The sequence below is a fragment of the Danio aesculapii genome, chromosome 13 (genome assembly GCF_903798145.1).
Source record: "Danio aesculapii chromosome 13, fDanAes4.1, whole genome shotgun sequence".
NCBI classification, from domain to species: Eukaryota; Metazoa; Chordata; class Actinopteri; order Cypriniformes; family Danionidae; genus Danio; species Danio aesculapii.
Genome location: NC_079447.1, coordinates 51,031,326 through 51,054,973, shown reverse-complemented (window position 1 = coordinate 51,054,973; position 23,648 = coordinate 51,031,326). Strand labels below are relative to the sequence as shown.

Genomic DNA, 23,648 nt, shown 5'->3' with positions numbered 1-23,648 from the left:
GCAAAAAAAGAGTCCTGCCATTGTTACATAGCAAGCGCATAATCACCATCCAGAATCTAAATATGCAAATGAGCAGCTTGGATGCCTAATTATTTGCTTTCACACTTTTATCCGTTATGTTTATTATTGCTGGAGTTCAAATCTCTATTTAAGCTCATTTATAATAAGTGGCTGTAGCAGCTAATTAGAGGAGATTGTTAGTGTAGTACAGAGGTAAGAAATATAAAAGCAAGAAATGGATCTCACAGCTTTTACATTTCCTAGAATTGCCAGGGCAACCGCTGCCAGAGAGCAGGAAGTAGCAAAAGTGCTACTAAATTTAATTTTAATTTATGTATTTGTATTGAATTCATAAGGTATGCTCTAAAGCAGGAGTACCCAAACTCAGTCCTGGAGAGTCGGTGTCCTCAGCTTCCCTCAGCACACCTGCACAGATGTTTCTAGAAAGCCTAGTATGAGCTTGATCAGCTAGCCTAGGTGAGTCTGACTGGGGTTGGAACTAAACTTTGCTGGACACCGGCCCTCCAGGACCGAGTTTGGGCACACCTGACCTAGAAAGAGCTTGATTAGTTAGTTCAGGTGTGTTTAAGGGCGCACTCACACTAGGTACATTTGCCCTGAACCGTGCCGAAGTGCGCTTGTCCCCCTGTCCCTCTCCTCCTCAGCCGGCACTCACACTGTTATTTTGCCACCTGAGCCAGAGCACGCTTACATCATCGATGATGCGACTGTTCAGTTTAACAGGAACACTCTCGCTCAGCACAGTGGACATTGCTGTAGTTCTATGGTGTTGTATTATTTAAGTCGTTTAAGATGCACTGACACAGAGTCAAATATTTTGCCAAACAGATCCACCACATTTGTCGCTCATAAACATTCATGAAAGTCCTCATTCTGCACGTATTAGGAGGTTTGCTGAAGGTGTAGCTATCGTGCAGCGAGGGGTTTGCGTCTTTCATTAACTATGACAGTTTGTGTTCATTGAAAAGTAAGAATGATTAATAAATCCATATGAAACAGTCCCTTGAAGTGATGTCGGGTCTTCAGTTTCACACTACAAGTGCTACCGTGCCAAAGCCCAACTGAAACGCACTATGGCCACACCTCTTCCAACTGGGCCACGGCTGGCCAATGGAACTGTGCCTGGACCTGATTCGAGCACTCACACTTGTCAAACGAACCAGGAAGCGCACCTATGCATGGTTCGGATAGCCTAGTGCAGTGTTTCCCAACCCTGTTCCTGGAGGCACACCAACAGTTCATGTTTTGGATGTCTCCCTCATCTGACCCATTAACTTCAGGTTTTGGAGTCTCTTCTAATGCAGTTTCCCAACCCTGTTCCTGAAGGCACACCAACATTTTCATCCTCTCCCTAATCAAACACATCTGAAACAACTCATCAGAACATTAGAAGAGACTCCAAAACCTGAAGTTAATGGGTCAGATGAGGGAGACATCCAAAATATGAACTGTTGGTGTGCCTCTAGGAACAGGGTTGGGAAACAGTGGCCTACTGTGAGTGGTGTTGCAACTAAACACTGCAGGACACTGGCCCTCCAGGCCCTCCAACTTACCTTCATCAGCCTTGCTCTAAAACGTCAGATTAATCAAATATTGACAAACCCAACAGTTGGGTTAAAAATTATATTAAAATGTAAAAAATAAATTAACCCAACATACTGCACCTTTTGAAAAAAAAAAAATTCTTTGTGATTTGTTGACTGTTTAGTTCACTCTGATAAAGTGCTGGGTTGTTTGAGTTCAGCGCAGTAATTTTTAAAGTGTACAGTAGAAATCAAAATTATTCACCTTCCAGTGATTTTCTTTTCTTTTTTTCTTTTCAAATATTTCCCAAATGATGTGTAACAGAGCAAGGGATTGTCACAGTATGTCTGATAATATTTTTTCTTCTGGAGAAAGTCTTATTTGTTTTATTTCGGCTAGAATAAAAGCAGTTTTCAATTTTTTTAAACCCATTTTAAGGTCAATATTATTAGCCCCCTTAAGCAATATTAGTTTTGGATTGTCTCCAGAACAAACCACTGTTATACAATGACTTGCCTAATTACCCTAACTTTACCCTAATTACCCTAGTTAAGCCTTTAAATGTCACTTTAAGCTGAATACTAGTATCTTGAACAATATCTAGTCTAATATTATGTGCTGTCATCATGGCAAAAGAAATCATTAGAAATGAGTTATTAAATTATCAGAAATGAGTTATTAAAACTATTGCTGTATGTTTAGAAATGGGTTGAAAAAATCTTCTTAGCGTTAAACAGAAAATGGGGGGAAAACTGTACAGGAGGACTTATAATTCTGGCTTCAGCTGTATGTTATGGTACTGTGTGTTAACTTTTGCTATTTCTCTTTGTGTCGTGTTTTTCCTAGTTGCGTTTTCTGGCCTGGGCTTCACCTCATTTTATTTGGCGGGCAAGCTGCAGTGCTTCACAGATGCCGGACGCGGACGCAGCTGGCGGCTCTGTGCAATGGTCCTTCCCCTCTACAGCGCCATGATGATCGCCCTGTCCCGCATCTGTGACTACAAACATCACTGGCAAGGTCAGAGGGTTGAGCAGTGTCCTACGAAACCTTAATGCACTTTGATAAACACTTCATTCAACACTTTTTATTGATCATATTAATATACACCTCAACAAATTAAGTTCCCTTTTTGTTCAAACTACTTATTTAAAACAAGCTGAAACAACACAGGGTGACACGGTGGCGCAGTAGGTAGTGCTGTCGCCTCACAGCAAGAAGGTCGCTGATTCGAGCCTCGGCTGGATCAGTTGGCGTTTTTATGTGGAGTTTGCATGTTCTCCCCAGGTTCCCGTGGGTTTCCTCCGGGTGCTCTGGTTTCCCCCACAGTCCAAAGACATGCGCTAAAGGTGGATTGGGGAAGCTAAAATTGTCCGTAGTGTATGTGTGTGAATGAGAGTGTATGGGTGTTTCCCAGTGATGGGTTGCAGCTGGGAGGGCATCCGCTGCATAAAACATGTGCTGGATAAGTTGGCGGTTCCCCCAGTTAATAAAGTTGGTCCCCTGATTTATAAAGGGACTAAGCCGAAAAGAAAATGAATGAATGAATGAAACAACACAATTCTTCATATTCTTGATAGCTTTTTTGTTTTTGTTTGTTGGAACAACTTAATTGTTTTATGTTCAATCCACTTAAATTTGTAAAAACTAATAAGTTAACCTAATCTCTTCAAGTTGTCTCAACACAAATTATGTGGAACTAGGGGCGGACTGGCCATAGGGCGCACCAGGACATTTCCCGGTGGCCTGACGGTCAATCGTGAATCTGGCCTGCCCTCCCTAACATTCATAACCCCCTCCCTACCCCCGTCCGCCTCCCAAACCACCCCAACCGCCAGCCCTTCCCCCCTTCCCCCCTTGTGCAGGAACACGCTGGATCCGGATCCAGCACCTCTGAAATCCCTCCTCCCCCGTTCGCTGTTCACTTTCTCTTTCTTCCGCGACTCCCCAACCCTCTTCACTTTCGTCCGATCGCCAGGGCTTAATTTGTGCAGGAACAAGCTGGATCCGGATCCAGCACCTCTGAAATCCCTCCTCCCCCGTTCGCTGTTCACTTTCTCTTTCTTCCGCGACTCCCCAACCCTCTTCACTTTCGTCCGCAACAACCCCACCCCGCTCTCCACTTTCGTGCGCGATACCTCTACATCCTCGGGTAACATGCCAGATCCATTACCCCTATCTGTTCTGAGACCTCGCAATTCACAAATCAAGCCTTGCTGATCGCCAACAGTTAACCCACTCCCCTCTCCTTCAATTACCAATCGCCGATCGAACTTACCGAGTGTACACTGTAAGAAATGTTTGACACAAATCAATTAAGCAAAACAAATCACAAATCAACACACATCAAATAAGATAACATAGCGAAATTTAAGTTGATTGAACCTAAAACAATTAAGTTGTCCCTCAAAACTCAAATATTGTGTTGTTTTAGTTCATTTTTAATGAGTAGTTTGAACAAGCAATATATTTTTTCGAATGGAGAAATCTGAAATATAACAATATATGCAAAATATATGTAAATATGACATACAAGTTCATTCAAAAATTACTATGTAAATAGGCAGAAAGGTTTATCATGTTAAATAAGACTTTGAAAATGTCTCGTCTTGCGCAAGTTTCAGCTCTTGTGATCCATATGCACATTCACATTTGCATTCTTTTTGATTTATTTCTGAAAATAGCACGAACAGATGACATAAGAATCAAGGCAGAGCATTTGTTCTGATAGCAGATGCTTGTGGGAATGGATTATGTGCTGACACATGGCATAAAAACACAACCATGTGCTCAAAAGTTTGTGAATCATTCTGCATTTCTGCACTGATCACAAGTATATCCAGTTATTATGACCATCCATTTACATGTTGTTTTTAATTATGACCCAGATTTGATTTGTGTCTTTACACTGTTTAGATCATCTGAAACATTGCTCATTCTTAAAATCATTGCATTACACAGCCAAGATTGCCAAATGTGAAATATGTTTAGTGCTAGCACTGTTTGCCGAACAACACATGATGAGGAGGAAAGGTTACTGCTTCCACAAAAACTTCAGCTAGGACATCATTAAACTGCAGGTAAACACTAAATTGACACACTTAACCACTAACATTTTTTCGGTTCCTGTGTATTTTCTTTTTTAAAGACCCCTAAAATAATTTTAAGGCAATGTTTTGAGTTTTTATAGTCATTCAATACACATGTAGCTTAACAACAACAAAAAAATACTACAGACATTTCAGTCAATCAATCAATCAATCAAACTTCATTTATATAGCACCTTAAGTAATTCCGTCATTCCTAGTTCATAATAGTCCAAAAGGTGATGATAATAGTTGAACATGGCAGTTTGTTCATGGTTTAGGTTGCTGAAAGAATCATTTGCTCCTTTGTTTTTCCCGGCTTCTCCTTTGTTTTTAGCGCGTCACTCTCACATTTTCTCATTTCTGAAAGGATCAGACGTCAGATTCACTTCAATAATCAGGTGCACGTTATTATCATTAACTCCAAAACCACTCATGCATTAGACGGCCTTGTAAACAACAACGAGGCACAGGGTAGATTCTGCTCTTCTTCTTGGCTTTGCGGCTGTTCATCAAGACGATGACAAGGTTTGTTTGAGCTCGACCATGGCTCGCTATTATATGTATATATTATTACGGAGTAATGCAAATGTGTTTTTAAAAATAGGCGGTTCCTTTGTTTTCATTCTCGAGCGAGTGATGTATCTCTATAAACTAATAGCACTCAGCCTTGCTCTGTCTTTTGGTAAACTTTTGTTGTGCTAGGTAGCCTTTGCAAAGGATACCCAAAAAGTGGTATGGTACAGTTTGCTTGTAGGTACCTTTTGACAGTGGAATCGGACATAAAAGCACACCATACCGAACCGTACCGTAGCACTCAGTGGAAATGGGCCTTAAATAAATAGGCTTTTTAGTTTAGCTTTAAACAGTGACACATTTGTGATGATCTGAAGGGAGGGAATTCCACAGTTTTGGACCTGACACTGACAATGAACGATCACCCTATTGTTTATACCTGGATCTTGGGACCTCCAGCAACAACTGGCCTGCTGATCGGTTTGTAAAACTTTAAAATCTCACATAAATATGAAGGTGCAAGACCATTAACTGTACTAAAAACAAACAACAGTGGTTGAAAATCAATTCTAAATTAACAGGGAGTCAGGGAGACAGGTTTGTGCTCACATTTCCACGACTATTCGTCAGCATGCAAGCGTAAACATTTTGCACTAGTTGTAACCGTTAAACTAAGGTTTGGATAAATCCAACATAAAGAGCATTTCAATAGTCCAGACGAGAGCTGATAAAAGCATGAATGGCTCTCTCTACATTACGCTGGCTCAGAAATGGCTTGACTTTGGCAAGAAGGCGAAGCTGGAAAAAGCTTGCCTTGATCGCTGAATTAACCTGTTTACATTTTAAACTACACTGTAAAAAATACATCTGTAAAATTTACAGTAAAAACAACGGCAGCCTGTTCACTGTTAAAAATACGATTCAAACTAAAAACAATTTCTAATTTTTACGGTAAACTACCGTATTTCAGTAATTTATAGATGTTATATGTCTGTATTATGAATTACCAACATCTACACATCTTTTGTTACACAGATAGACACTTTAACACAGCCAGGTGGTGATGAGAAAGTTACATAATGAACCAATCATCATCACAAACAACTTTTCCCACATGCAGAAGAGTGCATCAGTGTATAGAAGGTGCTCAGTGTCATTCACACAGCTAATAAACACCAGTATGGTAACACGCATAAAACTAAAGTCATAAAATAAACATTGTTTATCAACATTGGATGTAACATAAATCTCTAATGTACAGAACTGATGGGGAAACAACTAAAAAGATACATAATAATGTCAACAAAACGCATAAAAAGTGATGAGCCATGCAGGGAATTCTGGGAAAGTCAATTTACGGTTATTCGCCGTATATATTAAGGAAACATACTGTTAATCAGGTTAGGGATTTTTACCATAGCATCTTTACAGTTTTTTTTACCGTTGAAATAACAGCCATTTTTTACAGTGTACTGTCCAAATTCACTCCCAAATTTTTAACGACATTTCTAAAATGTGGGGAAAAGCTAAGATGTTTTGAGGGTAACTCATTAGGCAGTTGCCAAACACAATAAATTCTGTTTTGTTTTCGTTCAGAGAAAGTTCTGTGACAGTTTGATGTCAACTAGACACCCGTTTGTAAGTAAAACACTTTTTTAAGAAGAGCTGCATATTTGTAGGCAGTACACAACATGATAGTGCCTTGTTAGACTAAAGTTACTGTATATTCATGGTTTGCTGGAGATATACTTTAAAAAAATGAAGATATATAAAACATCAGCAGTTGTTTGCGAGCTTTAATATCAGCTTTACAGCCCACTAGCTTTCTAGATGTTTTTTCCCACACCGTAATCAATCATGTCTGTGTGTAATCCTGATTCACCGTGGAGCACAGCCGTACCATCACCATCAATAACAGAAGCCACATGATGCATCCAATGAGAAGACTGAATCACCAAAGGAGATATGACATGATATGATATGATATGATGGGGAAGGATGTGAAACCAGCAAAGAGGAAAAGAACACAGTACGGCTCATTGGTTTTCAGAACTCCGTGTATTTGTGATTTTTTTTATGACTTATACTATTATAGGGACATAATAACCATCACACACATGTATAGGCGATGTATGTAAGTTGATATTCATATAGTCAGTGGGTATAGGCTTGTCAGTGACCAGTTGATTGTGGTTTGTGTCCCCCAATCTTGAAATGTATAATCTTTATCCATTGCTCATATTGTCTGGGGGATACCACAAGGGTCTATTTTAGGTCCACTTCATTTTAATAGACAGTTAAAGTCAAAATGATTCTCCCTCCTGTGAATTATTTCTTTTCTTTATCAAATATTTCCCAAATGATGTTTAACTGATTCAGGAATTTTTCACAGTATTTCCTATAATATTTTTTCTTCTGGAGAAAGTCTTATTTGTTTTATTTCGGCAAGAATAAAAGCAGTTTTTTTTTTTATTATTATTTAAGGTCAATATTATTAGCCCCGTTAAGCAATATGGGTCCATGTCTGAAATATTCAGAATCAGCAATACTGTTTTGTAGTGTCGATATAGTTTGCATGAGATTCCGATGTTTTTTTAAGAAAAAAAAAATAACATTAATATGCACATTAGTAATTCGCCGGTAACTGTTTTAATGTATATCCCTGTAAAAAAAAAACAACGCAAATGATTGGAAATCCAGCGACCGCAATAATCAAACCCTTGGCAACAACTGTGGTTGGAATCAAAGTTCACAGGACTGTGTTCTCTGGAATCCTCTCAAGCAGTGGACGTCTACATTCTGATTGGTTGCCACCGAACCACATCATAGCTGCTCAATGCTTATCAAAGACAGCTCCCATTGAAAAAGAATGACTTCCAGCTACTTTGAAGCTCTCATCGCTTTTGGTGTGAACGCACAGATATGTGTTGAAAAAAATCTTCTATCTCTTAATCAGAAATTGGGGGGAAAATTCAACTTCAACTGCATACAGTGCATCCGGAAAGTATTGATAGTGCTTCACTTTTTCCACGTTTGTTTATGTTACAGCCTTATTCCAAAATGGATTAAATGTATTGATTTTCTCAACATTCTACACACCCCATAACGACAATGTGAAAAAAATGTTTGTTGAAATTGTTGCAAATATATTAAAATAAAAAAAATTTAAAAATCACATGTACATCAGTATTCACAGCCTTTGCTCAATACTTTGTTGATGCACCTTTGGCAGCGATTACAGCCTCAAGTGTTTTTGAAGATGATGCCACAAGCTTGGCACACCTGTCTTTGGGAATGTATGCCCATTCCTCTTTGCTGTACCTCTCTAGCTCTATCAGGTTGGATGGGAAGCGAAGGTGTACAGCCATTTTCAGATCTCTCCAGAGATGTTCAATAGTATTCAGGTCTGGTCGCTGGCTGGACCACTCAAGAACATTCACCGAATTTTGCTGCTTATGGTCTGAGAGTCCTTCAGATGCCTTTTGGCAAATTTCAGGCAGGGAGTGGCTTCCGTCTAGCCACTCTACCATATTGCTGCACAGATGGTTGTCCTTCTGTAAGGTCGTCCTCTCTCCAGAGAAGAACGCAGGAGCTCAGACAGAGTGACCATCGGGTTATTGATCACCTCCCTGACTTAGGCCCTTCTCCCCTGATCACTCAGTTTAGATGGCAGGCCAGCTCTAGGAAGAGTCTTGGTGGTTCCAAACGTCTTCCACTTACGGATGATGGAGGCCACTGTGCTCATTGGAACTTTCAGAGCAGCAGAATTTTTTTGTAACCTTCCCCAGCCTTGTGCCTCGACAATCCTGTCTCGGAGGTCTACAGACAATTCTTTTGTCTTCATGCTTGGTTTGTGCTTTGACATGCACTGTCAACCCTGGGCCCTTATATAGACAGGTGTATGCCTTTTCATATCATGTCCAATCAACTGAATTGACCACATGTGAACTCCAATTATGCTGCAGAAACATCTCAAGAATGATCAGTGGAAACAGAATGTATCTGAGCTTAAAGGCTGTGAATACTGACCATTAGGAGCTGGTGATTCCACTGGACCTTTATTTGCCTGCTTTGGAGACATTAAGAAATGTCTTTTAAATAGTTTTCTCCTTTTGTTTAAAATAAAAACAAAATAATAATCTGTGGCCCCCAACCATGAGAGGTCTCTTGAGGTGCTCTTGACAGTCATTTTTCTTCAGGCTCTTCACAAGTCAGAAAACTTTGGCTTTATTCTGCAATCTGGATACAAATTAGTGTTACCTCACCCAAAAATCAAACGTATGTTATTAACTACTCACACTCATGTCATTCCTGATACTGTTATTCATCTTCAGAACACAAATTAGCATATTTTAGATGAAATCTGAGAGCTTTCCAGATGTTCAAAGTCCAGAAAAATACCAAAGAGCATCCTCAAAGCTGACCGTATATCTTCAATATTATTAAGCTCTGAGGATACTGTTCGCGGTGGGTAGCACTGTCGCTTCACAGAAAGAAGGTCACTGATTCGAGCCCCAGCTGAGTCAGTTGGCATTTCTGTGTGGAGTTTGCATGTTCTCCCCGTGTTGGTGTGGATTTCCTCCGGGTGCTCTGATTTCCCCCGCAGTCCAAACACATGTGCTATAGGAGAATTGGGCAAGCTAATTGTCCGGAGTGTATGTCCTGACCCACATTGTAAAAATTTGATGCTATAAAACACCAACATGGTGCGTCTAAATATCAACTTCAATATAAACGGCCCTGGAAGTAAGTAAATATTGATATATCGGATTAGCTGATTGGAATGTTTATCAGGGAACAAGTCCGTACTTGATGAAATCACAATAAATTCACACACAAAGAGATGTGCTGTATGACTTTAAAAGACTTCAAATATGTTCACAAGTCATATGGAGCCATTTTCACAATGTTTTCTTCGCTCCACAGTGTTTGTACTCGTGTGCTTTTATTTTGGACAAGAGCAGTACAATTGACATCTCTTTATGTTCCACAGAAGAATGAAACTCATTTTCCGGCTGAACTATTTTTGCAAGCATTTTCCCCCCAAAGACTGCAGTGTGAACATGACATTTTTGACAAGTTGCTCTTAACTGTTAAGAGCTTTCCTGCACAAAAACATCCAGCCATGCTAATTATGTCCCTACACACCAGCATGCTTTACATTTTTATGATATTGAATTATTAATCTGCTTATTAACACTTAAATGTGGTGTTTATAAATGCATGTATATTTTCCTTTTACAGTAAAAACAACAGCAAATATGAACACATTTCCACTCTTGACTCATCACATATTGACACTGGGTTAGGACCACTTCTGTTACTATTTGATGCTCTGGGTACGCCTCCAGCATTGTTTTATGATGCGCAGGTTCTCTGTTGCTTTAAATGAGGCGTCTGAAATTGTATTGTTGTGATTAAACATGTATGTAATATGCCGTTATTGGGCTGTGAGTTTTTCTGAAGTAAACGGGTCAATCTGTGCTTTTGAAAAGACTAACGGTTGGGTTTAGGCAAAGGGGGATCGGGTCAATCAGTGCTTTTGCAAACACTCAGTTGAGTTTAGAGAAGGCTGAGATCGGGTCAATCTGTGCTTTTGCAAACACTATCGATTGGGGTTAGGAAAGATGATTGGGTCAATCGGTGCTTTTGAAAACACTATCGATTGGGTTTAGGCAAGGGGTGATTGGGTCAATCGGTGCTTTTGAAAACACTATCGGTTGGGTTTAGGCAAGGGGTGATTGGGTCAATCTGTGCTTTTGAAAACACTATCGATTGGGGTTAGGAAAGATGATTGGGTCAATCGGTGCTTTTGAAAACACTATCGATTGGGGTTAGGAAAGATGATTGGGTCAATCGGTGCTTTTGAAAACACTGTTGGTTGGGTTTAGGCAAGGGGAGATTGAGTCAATCGGTGCTTTTGAAAACACTATTGATTGGGTTTAGGAAAGATGATTGGGTCAATCGGTGCTTTTGAAAACACTATCAATTGGGTTTAGGAAAGATGATTGGGTCAATCGGTGCTTTTGAAAACACTATCAATTGGGTTTAGGCAAGGGGTGATTGGGTCAATAGGTGCTTTTGAAAACACTCGATTGGGTTTAGGGAAGATGATTGGGTCAATCGGTGCTTTTGAAAACACTGTCGGTTGGGGTTAGGCAAGGGGTGATAGGGTCAATCTGTGCTTTTGAAAACACTGTCGGTTGGTTTTAGGCAAGGGGTGATTGGGTCAGTGCTTTTGAAAACACTGTTGGTTGGGTTTAGGCAAGGGGTGATTGGGTCAGTGCTTTTGAAAACACTGTTGGTTAGGTTTAGGGAAGAGGGTGATCGGGTCAATCGGTGCTTTTGAAAACACTCAGTTGGGTTTAGGGAAGGCGTTGATCGGGTCAATCGATGCTTTTGAAAACTATCGATTGGGGTTAGGCAAGGGGTGATTGGGTCAGTGCTTTTGAAAACACTGTTGGTTGGGTTTAGGCAAGGGGTGATTGGGTCAGTGCTTTTGAAAACACTGTCGGTTGGGTTTAGGGAAGGGGTGATTGGGTCAATCAGTGCTTTTGCAAACCCTCAGTTGGGTTTAGGCAAGGGGTGATTGGGTCAATCGGTGCTTTTGAAAACACTATCGGTTGGGTTTAGGCAAGGGGTGATTGGGTCAATCTGTGCTTTTGAAAACACTATCGATTGGGGTTAGGAAAGATGATTGGGTCAATCGGTGCTTTTGAAAACACTATCGATTGGGGTTAGGAAAGATGATTGGGTCAATCGGTGCTTTTGAAAACACTGTTGGTTGGGTTTAGGCAAGGGGAGATTGAGTCAATCGGTGCTTTTGAAAACACTATTGATTGGGTTTAGGAAAGATGATTGGGTCAATCGGTGCTTTTGAAAACACTATCAATTGGGTTTAGGAAAGATGATTGGGTCAATCGGTGCTTTTGAAAACACTATCAATTGGGTTTAGGCAAGGGGTGATTGGGTCAATAGGTGCTTTTGAAAACACTCGATTGGGTTTAGGGAAGATGATTGGGTCAATCGGTGCTTTTGAAAACACTGTCGGTTGGGGTTAGGCAAGGGGTGATAGGGTCAATCTGTGCTTTTGAAAACACTGTCGGTTGGTTTTAGGCAAGGGGTGATTGGGTCAGTGCTTTTGAAAACACTGTTGGTTGGGTTTAGGCAAGGGGTGATTGGGTCAGTGCTTTTGAAAAGACTATCGGTTGGGTTTAGGGAAGGCGGTGATCGGGTCAATCGATGCTTTTGAAAAGCCTATCGGTTGGGTTTAGGGAAGGCGGTGATCGGGTCAATCGATGCTTTTGAAAAGCCTATCGATTGGGGTTAGGCAAGGGGTGATTGGGTCAGTGCTTTTGAAAACACTGTTGGTTGGGTTTAGGCAAGGGGTGATTGGGTCAGTGCTTTTGAAAACACTGTCGGTTGGTTTAGGGAAGGGGTGATTGGGTCAATCAGTGCTTTTGCAAACCCTCAGTTGGGTTTAGGCAAGGGGTGATTGGGTCAATCGGTGCTTTTGCAAACACTCAGTTGGGTTTAGGGAAGGCGGTGATTGGGTCAATCGGTGCTTTTGCAAACACTCAGTTGGGTTTAGGGAAGGCAGTGATTGGGTCAATCTGTGATTTTGAAAACACTATCGGTTGAGTTTCGTAAAGGTGGTGATTGGGTCAATCGGGGCTTTTAAAAACACTTTCGCTTGCAATTAGCGAAGGGGTAGGGAAGGGGTATTGGTTGATCAGTCTGTTAGTCGACAGCGGCCTCTGGTGGATTTACGTGAGAACAGCAGGCGCTCGCGAGAGAATGAGATCTGAGCGTACACAGCACCCTCTGATGGATTCCTAAAAACAAAAATTGCAAATAAATTTCCTTCTGGGATGTATTTTGCGACCTCCAGAAATGCATATAGGGGTACGTATCTATAATGAGCCGGGGTTGTTTTTTTTACAAATACACACAAACCATTTAATAGGACACAGAATGCAACTGAACAAAAGCATCAGTGCATCAGTATGTGACAAGTAGGCAGTGAGAATATGTTGCGAGTAAATAGTTATAACTGAGACTTTATATGGACCTGTCCCTTGAGGTCTGCTGGGTAGTAGAACAGAACTAATCTGAACAATAGTGGCACAGACCATTAAACTTGATGGCTCCAATCTGGTCCAAGTAAATACAAGCTGTGGAATCACACGAGCTTGACCTGTATGGATACGCTATATATGTTTGTTCCAGGGGCAATTTATCAGTCCATCCTTAAAATTAGGTTTCAGTCATTTGATTTTATTTTGGGCTTCTGCTCTGGGGAATCGAATTGGTTCGAGGCGTTTATATATGCAGGTGTTTGTCGGTGTGTGCGGCACAACTTATTTAACAACCTCCACAATCCCAGTGCTTTACTGCTTCCTCTCAGGGTGGCAGAAACCATTTAGAGAATTGTGTTTGCTCAAGAATCTTAAGTCGGTGGCAAAACATTCTTCTCCCAGAGCACTAAAAGTCCCAGCTTAGGAGAGGCCCCGTGAGATATAGCATAGCCTTAGGGTAAATAATGCCTTTGTCGCCTATAAAGCTTTGTTTGCTGTAAAATGCAATCCATTGTCTTTGTGGTTTATTTGAATTATTCATGAGAATGACAGCTCAAATGGAATGAAACACTGTGGTAAAAAAAGGCTTAAAAAGTCAAAAGTTTGGAAAATGAGATTTACAAATGTGAGAGATGTGTCTTATGTACACGACACTATAATACTGGGAAACTTCAATACAATTTTTAATAGAACTTTTTTTAATGTTTTATAAGAAATTCATTGATGTGATTTGCAAAGCTGATTTTTTTTCATTGTTATTAAATAGAATTTATTAGTGGTACTCAATACAGAATAATAGATCATTTAGGCATTATTGAACACAGGTTTTATATATATTATATATATAGTCAAAATTATTATTAATATTAATATGTTCATCATAATAATGTTGACCTTTAAAAACATTGTTTTAAAAATATTTGCTCCGTCTACATAATTCGGGAAATATTTGAAAAAGAATGAATATTTTGCAGAAGGGATAATACTTTTGTTTTCAACTGTATATGTAAATATAATAACTTAAAAATGCTTTTTAACATAAAATCTTCATATAGATTACTGATTAGAATGGTGATGCTAAAAATAAAAAAATAAAAAACATTTGTGTGTGTGTGTATGCACTTACCTATCTAAAGACCTTGGACACTTAGAATAATTTTCTACCCGACCCGACCTGGTTTCCAAAATCTCATTTTCAAAATGTTTACGACCTTTCAAAATGTTTAAATGTTTAAGAGAGAGAGAGATAATAGATAAAACTGTGGGTTGTGCAAGGATTGCAGGCTAACTGTCAGGTTTCTTAACAGTAAACTAACTGACTGTTTTCTAATGCAAGTTGAAGGACAGCGCATCTTCACTTTGCTCTGCAATGTTGGTAAAGGCCGCTCTGAAGACCGTTATGCAGATGAGGCGCACACAGACTGTGTGGAAAAAAAAGCATGTGCAGAAAGCACATCATGTGTAACAGTCGTGAGCACGGGCTGTACTGGTGCTAAAAAAAAGAGGAAATCCCAGATATGCTGTTCTGAAATAACTTCGGGACTCAGGTACGCTATACAGTGGTCCCTCGTTAATCGCTGGAGTTGCGTTCTAACAATAACCCACAATATGTGAAATCCGTGAAGTAGTCAGCTTTGTTTTTTACAATTATTACAGATGCTTTAACGCTGTAAAACCCCTCACTACACAGTTTATACACTTTTCTCAGACAGGCATTAACATATTCACACGTTTCTCTCTAAACACTCTCAAACTTCTCTCAAACTCTCAAACTTTTGTAGAAAAATAAGTGCTGTATTATAGAATGAAACCAAAGATCAAAACCGTTTGATCTGCATTCATTTATTCTGGAATGGCGCCCTACAGCCGAGTAACTTCTACCTTCCTTTAGCATGTCCAGAAGTTCAACTTTTTATGCGATGGTTAGCATCTTCCTCTGCCTTTTGGGTGTTACAGTGGGTGCCTTTGACAGTACAGAACGTTTCATCGACATTGTGGGGAGAAAACTTACAAACATACACACTGAAAAAAGTGTTGCATGCAAAACTGCTGTAAACAATTTATTTGTGTTGAATTTAAACAAACAAATTAAATTGAGCAATGTTCAACTTAATTTGTTTGTTTTAATTCAGCCCAAATAAATTGTTTACAACCACTTAATGTAAAAAAATGTAGTAAATCCAAGGAATCATCTTTGAATAATTTTTTTCAGTGCAGTACAGCTCTTCAGAGTCACACTGCTAGCTATTGAAGATTTAAGTAAATTTTGACAGTGGCCTACAGCCAGTCAGGACGCAGAACACAATGCGTTAATCAGGACGCAGAACACAATGCGCTGTAAAAGAAATGTCAAATCGTACAAAAAATATGCAAAACTTTGTTTCCTGCGAGTTACCGAACTTTACTGCATTTTATTCTGAAATTTATTCCCATGCTGCAAAAAATCTGGTCGGGTCCCGGGGCTCCCAGACCTCTACTACATATCTGCCACTTTACCGAACTACAACTCCCATCATGCCTGGCACTCACACACCAGTTCTAGATCACCCCTTGATTTCCCACACGCAGCTGCAGATCATCCTCCTCACTGACTACTTGGACTATTTAAGAACCACAGACACATTCATTCTTTGTTCAATGTTGTTCCTTGTTTCCATGTTTTTGCTCTCTCTGTTTTATTATTATTTTTTTTTTTTTTTTTGACTGTCTTTGGATTGTTCTGCCTACCCCGACCTTTGCCTGTTTCTTGGACTACTCTTATTGGATTGCCTTTGCTATTAGTGTTTTGTTCCTGTTCATACTCCTGCCTCCCTGACCTTTCACTAGATAAAGCTGCACGTGGAACTCCGTCTCTGTTGCCAGACTTGCATCCTTGGTGGTTTACTGGTAGTATATATTGTATGAATGGATGAATATATATGGATGGAATAATTTAGCGTTGCTCAAACTCTCCAGGACTGAGTTTGGACACCCCTGAATTAATAGATGAATAGATGAATGGAATAATGAATTACTGTCCATCAAATTCAATTCATCTTTATTTCTATAGCGAATGAACATTGTCAGTTGAATTCAGAATTATTAGCCCTCCTGAATTATTAGCCCTCCTGAATTATTAGCCCTCCTGTATATTTTTTCCCCAATTTCTGTTTAACGTAAAGAAAATATATTTTGTATATATTCAACACATTTCTAAACATAACAGTTTTAATAACTCCTTTCTAATAACTGATTTGTTTTATCTTTACCATGATTAAAGCACATAATATTTGACTAGATATTTTTCAAGATACTAGTATTCAGCTTATTATGTCTTCACTTCAGAAACCCTGATGTTATTTTCCCTCACAGATGCTTTTGTCGGGGGAGTGATCGGCCTGTTCTTCGCCTACATCTGTTATCGGCAGCACTACCCGCCCTTCCTGCACATAGACTGCCACCTGTCCTACGCCAGTCTGGCTGCGGCCACCATCCACAACATGCCAGCCTCCCAGGACCAGCCTCTACCCACGGATAATGCCACCAGCCTGCCTCTGGAGGGCATGACGGAAGGTCCCGTATGACTAATAGAGACCGGAGGCTCCCAGTCCTCTGAACAACGTGGTATGAACCACACTTGACTGGCACTTCAACATTCCAGTGAATTGGACCATGCATTTCATTTAGTTTCTTCTTGTTGGTCATTTTGCCCACTCAATTTATCAAGCAGCGGGTTACTTATATTACTTATATTTATTATACCTAATTTAATTGGTAACACTTTACAAAAAGGTTGTATGCAACCCAGGCTCATTACTGATATGTACTTAGGTCTACATTTCTGGGGACAGTGAAATATGTAACCGCAGGTACGTCTGCTCGTAGTTTTTGTTATTGCAAATCCACCAGAGGGCGCTGTGTACACTTTTTGATGATCTCAAATTTCTGTTTCGCGTCCTCTTCTCGTGTAAATCCACCAGAGGGTGCAATATACACTGCAGCCGACCAGGGGTGCATTTCCAAAAACCATTGTTAGCCAACTAAGGTTGCAAGTTGTGTCGTTACAAACATAGTTTGTTGGTTTGGTGTTTCCCAAATCTATCGTTTCAAGAAACATTTGCAAACTGCATTGCAAACTTGTACGACTGCAACTAGACCAGAGCTAGAGTTAGAAGCATAGTTGTGCTATGCTGGTTGTGCTCTATTCCCAGTTGCTCTATTCCCCTCTATTCCCAGTTGCTCTATTCCCAGTTATCCCCCATGCCCTGTTCCTTTTGAACCCTCCAACATTTAAACTCTGAATTATTTTTAAAAGAAGCATTAAAGTCATCTCGCTATGGTGTAATTTGCTTTCAAAGTATTTTTACAGTTCAGTTTTAGCGATCTTCATATTGACAGTTGCACTCCCTTTGCAGTGCACTTTGAAACATTTCTGCCATTTTGAACACAGTCGTGGTTCATGACCAAAGCTGTAGGGGACCTATTATTTAAAAGCGGAATGTACTTTACATCTTTAAAGATTGTGAACACAAAAATATATAGCATAGGTTCATGGTTTTGATTTATAGTAGGCTATTTATTAAGAAGTGCATCTGTACTGTATATGAGTGGTTCTCAAAGTGGGGGTCGGGACCCTCCGGGGGGTCACTGACGTACGCGACGAGCCACTGGGCAAACTAGTAACAGCAGAAAAGCAGTCCATACTGATGTAACACCCCATTCACACAGGGGTTCAGCGGCAACACTTGACAGAGGGCATGTCTGAAGTTGGGACTGATGCAATCGTCATAGCCGCGTCAGAGCTGGTGTATTTGCATACAGCGATCTGATTGGCTGACTCTTCCATCGGCGCTTGAATAGTTGAGAAAGTCCCAACTTCTGCAGTGAGCAATGCCACTGAAGCGGCGCAGACGGATCCACAATGCAGTTCAGCAACGCCTGAGGTCACCCTATTCAAAGTGAATGGAAAGCGTTGAAGCTGACGCCGCATGTGAATGGGGCATAAGCGCTCAGCTAGTAGCGCTAAAAGCAACAAAAGCCGTTGATGGTGTTATACTGCTAGGGATCATTCATTTTAAAGACAAAATAGCCAGACATACCTACATAATTTGCGCTCTCCAGAAATGTACAGATGTTAACATGTTAACACTTCAATATGTTCCCTCTGCCGCCGTGCTTGCTGTCACCGCTGTGCTAGTAAATGCACCTGCAGCTTTTGACCACTTAGTGGCGCTTTAACCATAGGATGGTACTGTATGTGTACCTTATGTAATGTGATTTGTTCAATTAAAATATAATTTTGTTTGGTTGTTTTAGTTTTTCTTAGTAATAAACATGATTTTACACCATACTGTATTTTGTTTTAGAAAAGATGTGTACAATACATGGTGAGAAGCATAGCCCTAGGCTGCAAAAAATTAAGCTAATATTATTTGGTAAAGGTTATTTAGCCTTTATAGTGCCCTATTAAATTCTGTTGGGGTAACAAAATCGTTCGATTTCTAAATCCTTTAGTTTTATTTAGAATGACTTGAATATGACAGGGGTACATATCCACAATGAGCCTGTGTTAGTTGTATTAGTTAATGTTAGTTAATGCATGAACAAACAATGAACAATACATTTATTACAGCATGTGTTCATGTTAGTTAATGAAAAAAGCAGTTCATTGTTAGTCCGTTAACTCACGGCGCATTAACTAATGTTAACAAGCATGAATTTGAATCTTAATATTGCATTAGTGAACAATGAATACTAAATGCTGTACAAGCACTGTTCATTATTAGTAAATACATTAACTAACATTAACTAAACCTTATTGTAAAGTGTGACCATTTAATTAATGAATATCAATGTTTGCAGGTTTGAAACTGGGAAAATGTGTTCACTTTCTTAGTGCAAGAATCTCTCTCCAACCAAAAAAAAAAAAGACACTGTAAGTATAGAGTAGCCAGCGGTGGTAATCATTCTTCAGCACAGAGTATGCCATTAAATATACCGAGCTACCAGCACTTAGAAAAAAAGGTGCAACATTTTTCACTGAAGAAGAGCTTTTTAATAGGTGCGAAAAAGTACACTTTAGGTTTTAATATGTACCTTTTAAAGTGCTAATATGCAGCTTTTTTTGTGGGAAGTAATGTATAAGTGTACACCTTTTAAAAAGCGTCTGTGCCAGAGACCACTTACATCCCCTTTTTTGAGACCATCAGAGAGTTTTCTGAAGGGGCTGTCTATGATGGAAAAGCACATGAGTGCACGTTGATCTCTGACTTAAATACTAATCCTAAGTGGTTTAGCAGTGTAAGACCCAATGTAAGACCCAATATTACAACATTTCCCTGAAATGTAAAAAAGAAATAATGCAAAAAACACATTTATTTCTGCATCAGAGGCTTCTGCGTTGTAAAAAAAATGCTTTGTTTCTAGTCCAAATATCTAAATATTCCTAAATCCTAAGCATTTTCTAGACAAGCATAAATGATTATCTTGTTTTGAGAAATAATATGGCAAAATTGCAATAAAAATATGCAAAAACATGCTAATTGGGTAAGCAAAATAACCATGCTTTTCCTTTTGACTGAAGATTATTTTGCTCACCGCATTGGCAGATTATTTAGCTTGTTTTAGGGAAAAACTCACTTCATTTTGGCATATTATTTCTGAAAACAAGACAATATTGTTTGCTTGTCTAGAAAATGCTTCTTGATTTAAGGATTTTTGCACATTTGGACTAGAAACCAGACAAAATGTAAGCAAGAAAAGCATTTTTGCAATGTAAAAACCGCATCTGAAGGGTGAAATAATTTGTTTTGCTAAACTTGGGTCTTTCAGGGTTAATTAAAAATCTTGGATTAGAATCCTGACTTGATTATTTGTACTCCTCTCCCTTTAAATTGTGTTTTGTATGTTAACAGCAAAAACTCTGCCATGTACCACACACACACACATACACACACACACACACACACACAGACCAGATGAGAGGAAAAATGATGGCAGAACAGACTCAGCAGCAAAACAAAACGAGGCATTATAACCATTTCAGACAACATTAAATAACCGTTTGATTTGGACAATGAATGTTTTAGTAGAAGCCGGGCTGGAGCAAGCTGAACTGCTGCTCAAGCAAAGGACTGTCCCGCCGCCCTCAACAAGTGTTGCCAAATGTTGCCACTAGGAGGAGGGGGGGTCGCGGAAATCACACTGTGTGGGAGGGGGGGTTGTGGCGGTCGAGGAAATCAGGCTCTGTGAGAGGCGGGGTTGTGACGGTCGCGGAAATTACGCTAGGCTGTCTATGTCGCCTATATGGACTCGTCGACCCTAAGTACACGCCAATGAATACCATGGTATGACTTTCGTAATTACTAAGTTCCCAGCTATCAAGGTGTCATCTATTCTCATTTACTACCATTGTATCATCATAGTCATTTCTGATAAAGGATATAAGATATATGATTAAGATACTCTGATAAATAAAGGTGCAGAAGCTGTCACTGAAAATGTACACAGTTGTACCTACAATGCACATATTAGTACCTAAACTTAACCCTTGTGCACTGTTCAAATTGACTATCCGTTTGTTATGTTCGGCATGTAAAACATCCACTGAATTAATAATAACAGATTTATGCAAAGATATTAAGAAATATATATTTATCTGATGCTTTTTTACAGCCGTTTAATGCAGTGGATGTTAACATCCCTAACATAACAAAAGGGTAGTTAATTTGCCCAAAGTATATCATTGAGTTTTTATTTTTGAGCATATTTTCAAAATGTGTGTCAAAATAAGATTGTCACCAAAAATCATTCTGCTAGCTTAAACACAGGAAAAGTTATGGCCAAATTAAGACTCAAAATCACCCCAATGAAAACATCCCCAACAGTACATATGGGTTCAAATGAACGTGCATCTGCTGTTTTGCATATTTTACTCAGTAGCATTTAATTCTGAAACTAGGGAAGGAAAAAAAATTATTTAAAAAATCTGTCTAATATCTGCATCATCAGTTATACACACTCAGAAATACAAAGGCTGTCACTGGGCCAGTATTTTTTAAAAAGTATACTTTTTGCTATTAGGGACATATTAGTACTTAAAGGAGACCTATTATGCTACTTTCTACAAGATTTTTTATGCCATTTTGGGGACTGTCGCTTTAAATTCAAATGAGATTGTGCTCTTTTCGAAAAGAGGGCGGAGCTACAAATGCCTGTGTGTCAGCATAGTGGCAGATTCAAAAACAAGACCAAGGCCCTATGCTAATGAGGGACAGATGGTAACTTGTGGGCGGGGCTTTTCCCTTTTGATGACACTTACAAAGGAAGAATGTCAATCAAAGTGTTTCTGCAGACTGTTTATATCAAGTCTGATAATAAAAAATAGAGTTAATACTTTTTACCATTAGAAGCTGCTTATATTCACAGACTGTTTCCACACGTGTTTAAGTGAAGTTTAAAATTTTAAACTAATTTCGAGAGGAGCATGTGCTCTTGATTGACCCAGCTGGTCCACATTAGCTAATACTGATCCTCCAATCAAAGGATCCCAAGTCACTATATATATCCTCATTTCCTCTCTACAACTATCTTCGTCTGGAAGAAACCCTCCTCCTCCCCTTCTTCCACCTTTATCCAGAATGGGCGGCACGGTGGCCCAGTGACTAGCACTGGTGCCTCAGAGCAAGAATACCAATGGCGTTGGGTCTTCACTGGGCCATCTGGTGTTCCTGTGTGGAGTCTGCATGCTCTCCCCGTGTCCGCGTGGGTTTCCCCCGGGTTCCCCGGTTTCCTCCCACCATCCAAATGTGCTCTATATTACAGATAAAATAAGCCTAAATCTTTTTTCTAATGTCTTACTCTCAGGAAGTTCACCTTGGCCTCAGCAGCGGGGGAGTTTCAGATCGACCTGAGCTCAGTCTCCCCTCGCCCTGTGAAAGGAGGGAACCCTGGGCTCGAGGATACCTTGAGCTCAGGGCTCTCTCCCGGGACAGCACGCCAAACAAGCTATGTATAAATCGTGAGCTAAGTGTGAACTCTTGAAACCCATTATAAAAGTGATTTTTGCATAATAGGTCCTCTTTAAATGATTCATAATGATACCTTAAAAGTACCTAAAGGGTCCATTTTATAGGTTAAATGTGCATAATAGTACCTAAAATACCTAAAAATGGGCCTTTTGAATGGGTATTGACCCAGTCACAGCTTTGTACCTTTATTTCTGAGAGTGCACACTTCCAAAGATCTATGTTGAAACCACTAAATCAAGTTTACCTTCTTTATAAATCTATCTAAGATTCTGGCATCTGATTGAATGAGCCATGTTAGTAATAATATAGATAAAGGTCATCTTGAATTGCAGTGTTTCTTAATCCTGTTCCCATTGTGGACGTTCAAAATGTCAGGTGTTGTTAGGTTTAAACACTCCTGAAAATGTGCAAACTTGTACCTGTCGGTCTTCAACAGCTTGTCATTGGGGCAGAATTATTAAAGGTACATCTGTGCACCCTTTTTTTTTTACACCTGAAAGTTAGTAGTAGTTTTAAGAAGGGGAGCATGAAAATCTATATTGTTTGCCACAGTGACAACTGTTGTACTTCTAAAGAGACAATTTTGTAAGTGCCTACAGTCTCCAGTCAGACTCTGTCTACATCTGATCCCAGCGGATCATCGCAGCACATCAAAACGGCACTCTCAGTAAAAAGATACAAAGCAGTCATTCATGTGGTACCCTAAGCTATAAATGGTAAAACACACTATTTAAGTTGGCATTTCTGTGTGGAGTTTGCATGTTCTTCCCATGTTGGCATGGGTTTCCTCCGGGTGCTCCAGTTTCTCCCAAACACATGCACTATAGGTGAATTGGATGAATTAAATTGGCTGTAGTGTATGAGTGTGTATGGGTGTTTCCCAGTAGTGGGTTGCAGCTGATAGGGCATCCGCTGTGCAAAACATAAGCTGGAATAGTTGGCGGTTCATTGCACTGTGGCGACCCCTAATAAATAAGGGACTAAGTCGAAGGAAAATTAATAAATTAATAGACTATAGGCTGTGAAATACCCTGGACAGACAGACAGTCCATCACAGGCTTACACACACACACACACACAATCAGACGTACAGGCAGTTGACCATCTCCAGCTCAGCTCTGCATGTCTTTATGTTGTATAGAAAGCTGGAGCGCTTGAAGCAAACCCAGTCTTTCTTCATCCGTCATTCAGGTTTTCATCAACTCTCATTTCTCATCCTGGACTTGATTAGAAACTGTGATACAAGGAGGTAATGTGAGAACATGGTGAGAAAATGACACACTTCTGTAATCACCGCAGCAATCTACTAAAATAGCCCATCTGAAAGCTCACAGTGTAATTGTTCCTATAATTAATTCATCCATCTTCACCGCCAGTATTGCTGGATTGCTCATTTTAAGGGACAGTTGATCTAAAAA

At 39.7% G+C, this 23,648-nt stretch overlaps 1 protein-coding gene across 1 annotated transcript in view; it reads left to right on the top strand.

The window, feature by feature from the left end:
• Window positions 1-16,899, top strand: part of plpp4 (phospholipid phosphatase 4) — a 152,740-nt gene extending 135,841 nt beyond the window's left edge. The window contains exons 6-7 of the mRNA XM_056470385.1: window positions 2,392-2,562; window positions 16,574-16,899. Of these exons, the coding sequence (XP_056326360.1) occupies window positions 2,392-2,562; window positions 16,574-16,785 (383 nt within the window). The 3' untranslated portion in view covers window positions 16,786-16,899. The remainder of the gene's footprint in view (window positions 1-2,391; window positions 2,563-16,573) is intronic.
• The last annotated feature ends 6,749 nt before the right edge of the window (window positions 16,900-23,648 follow it).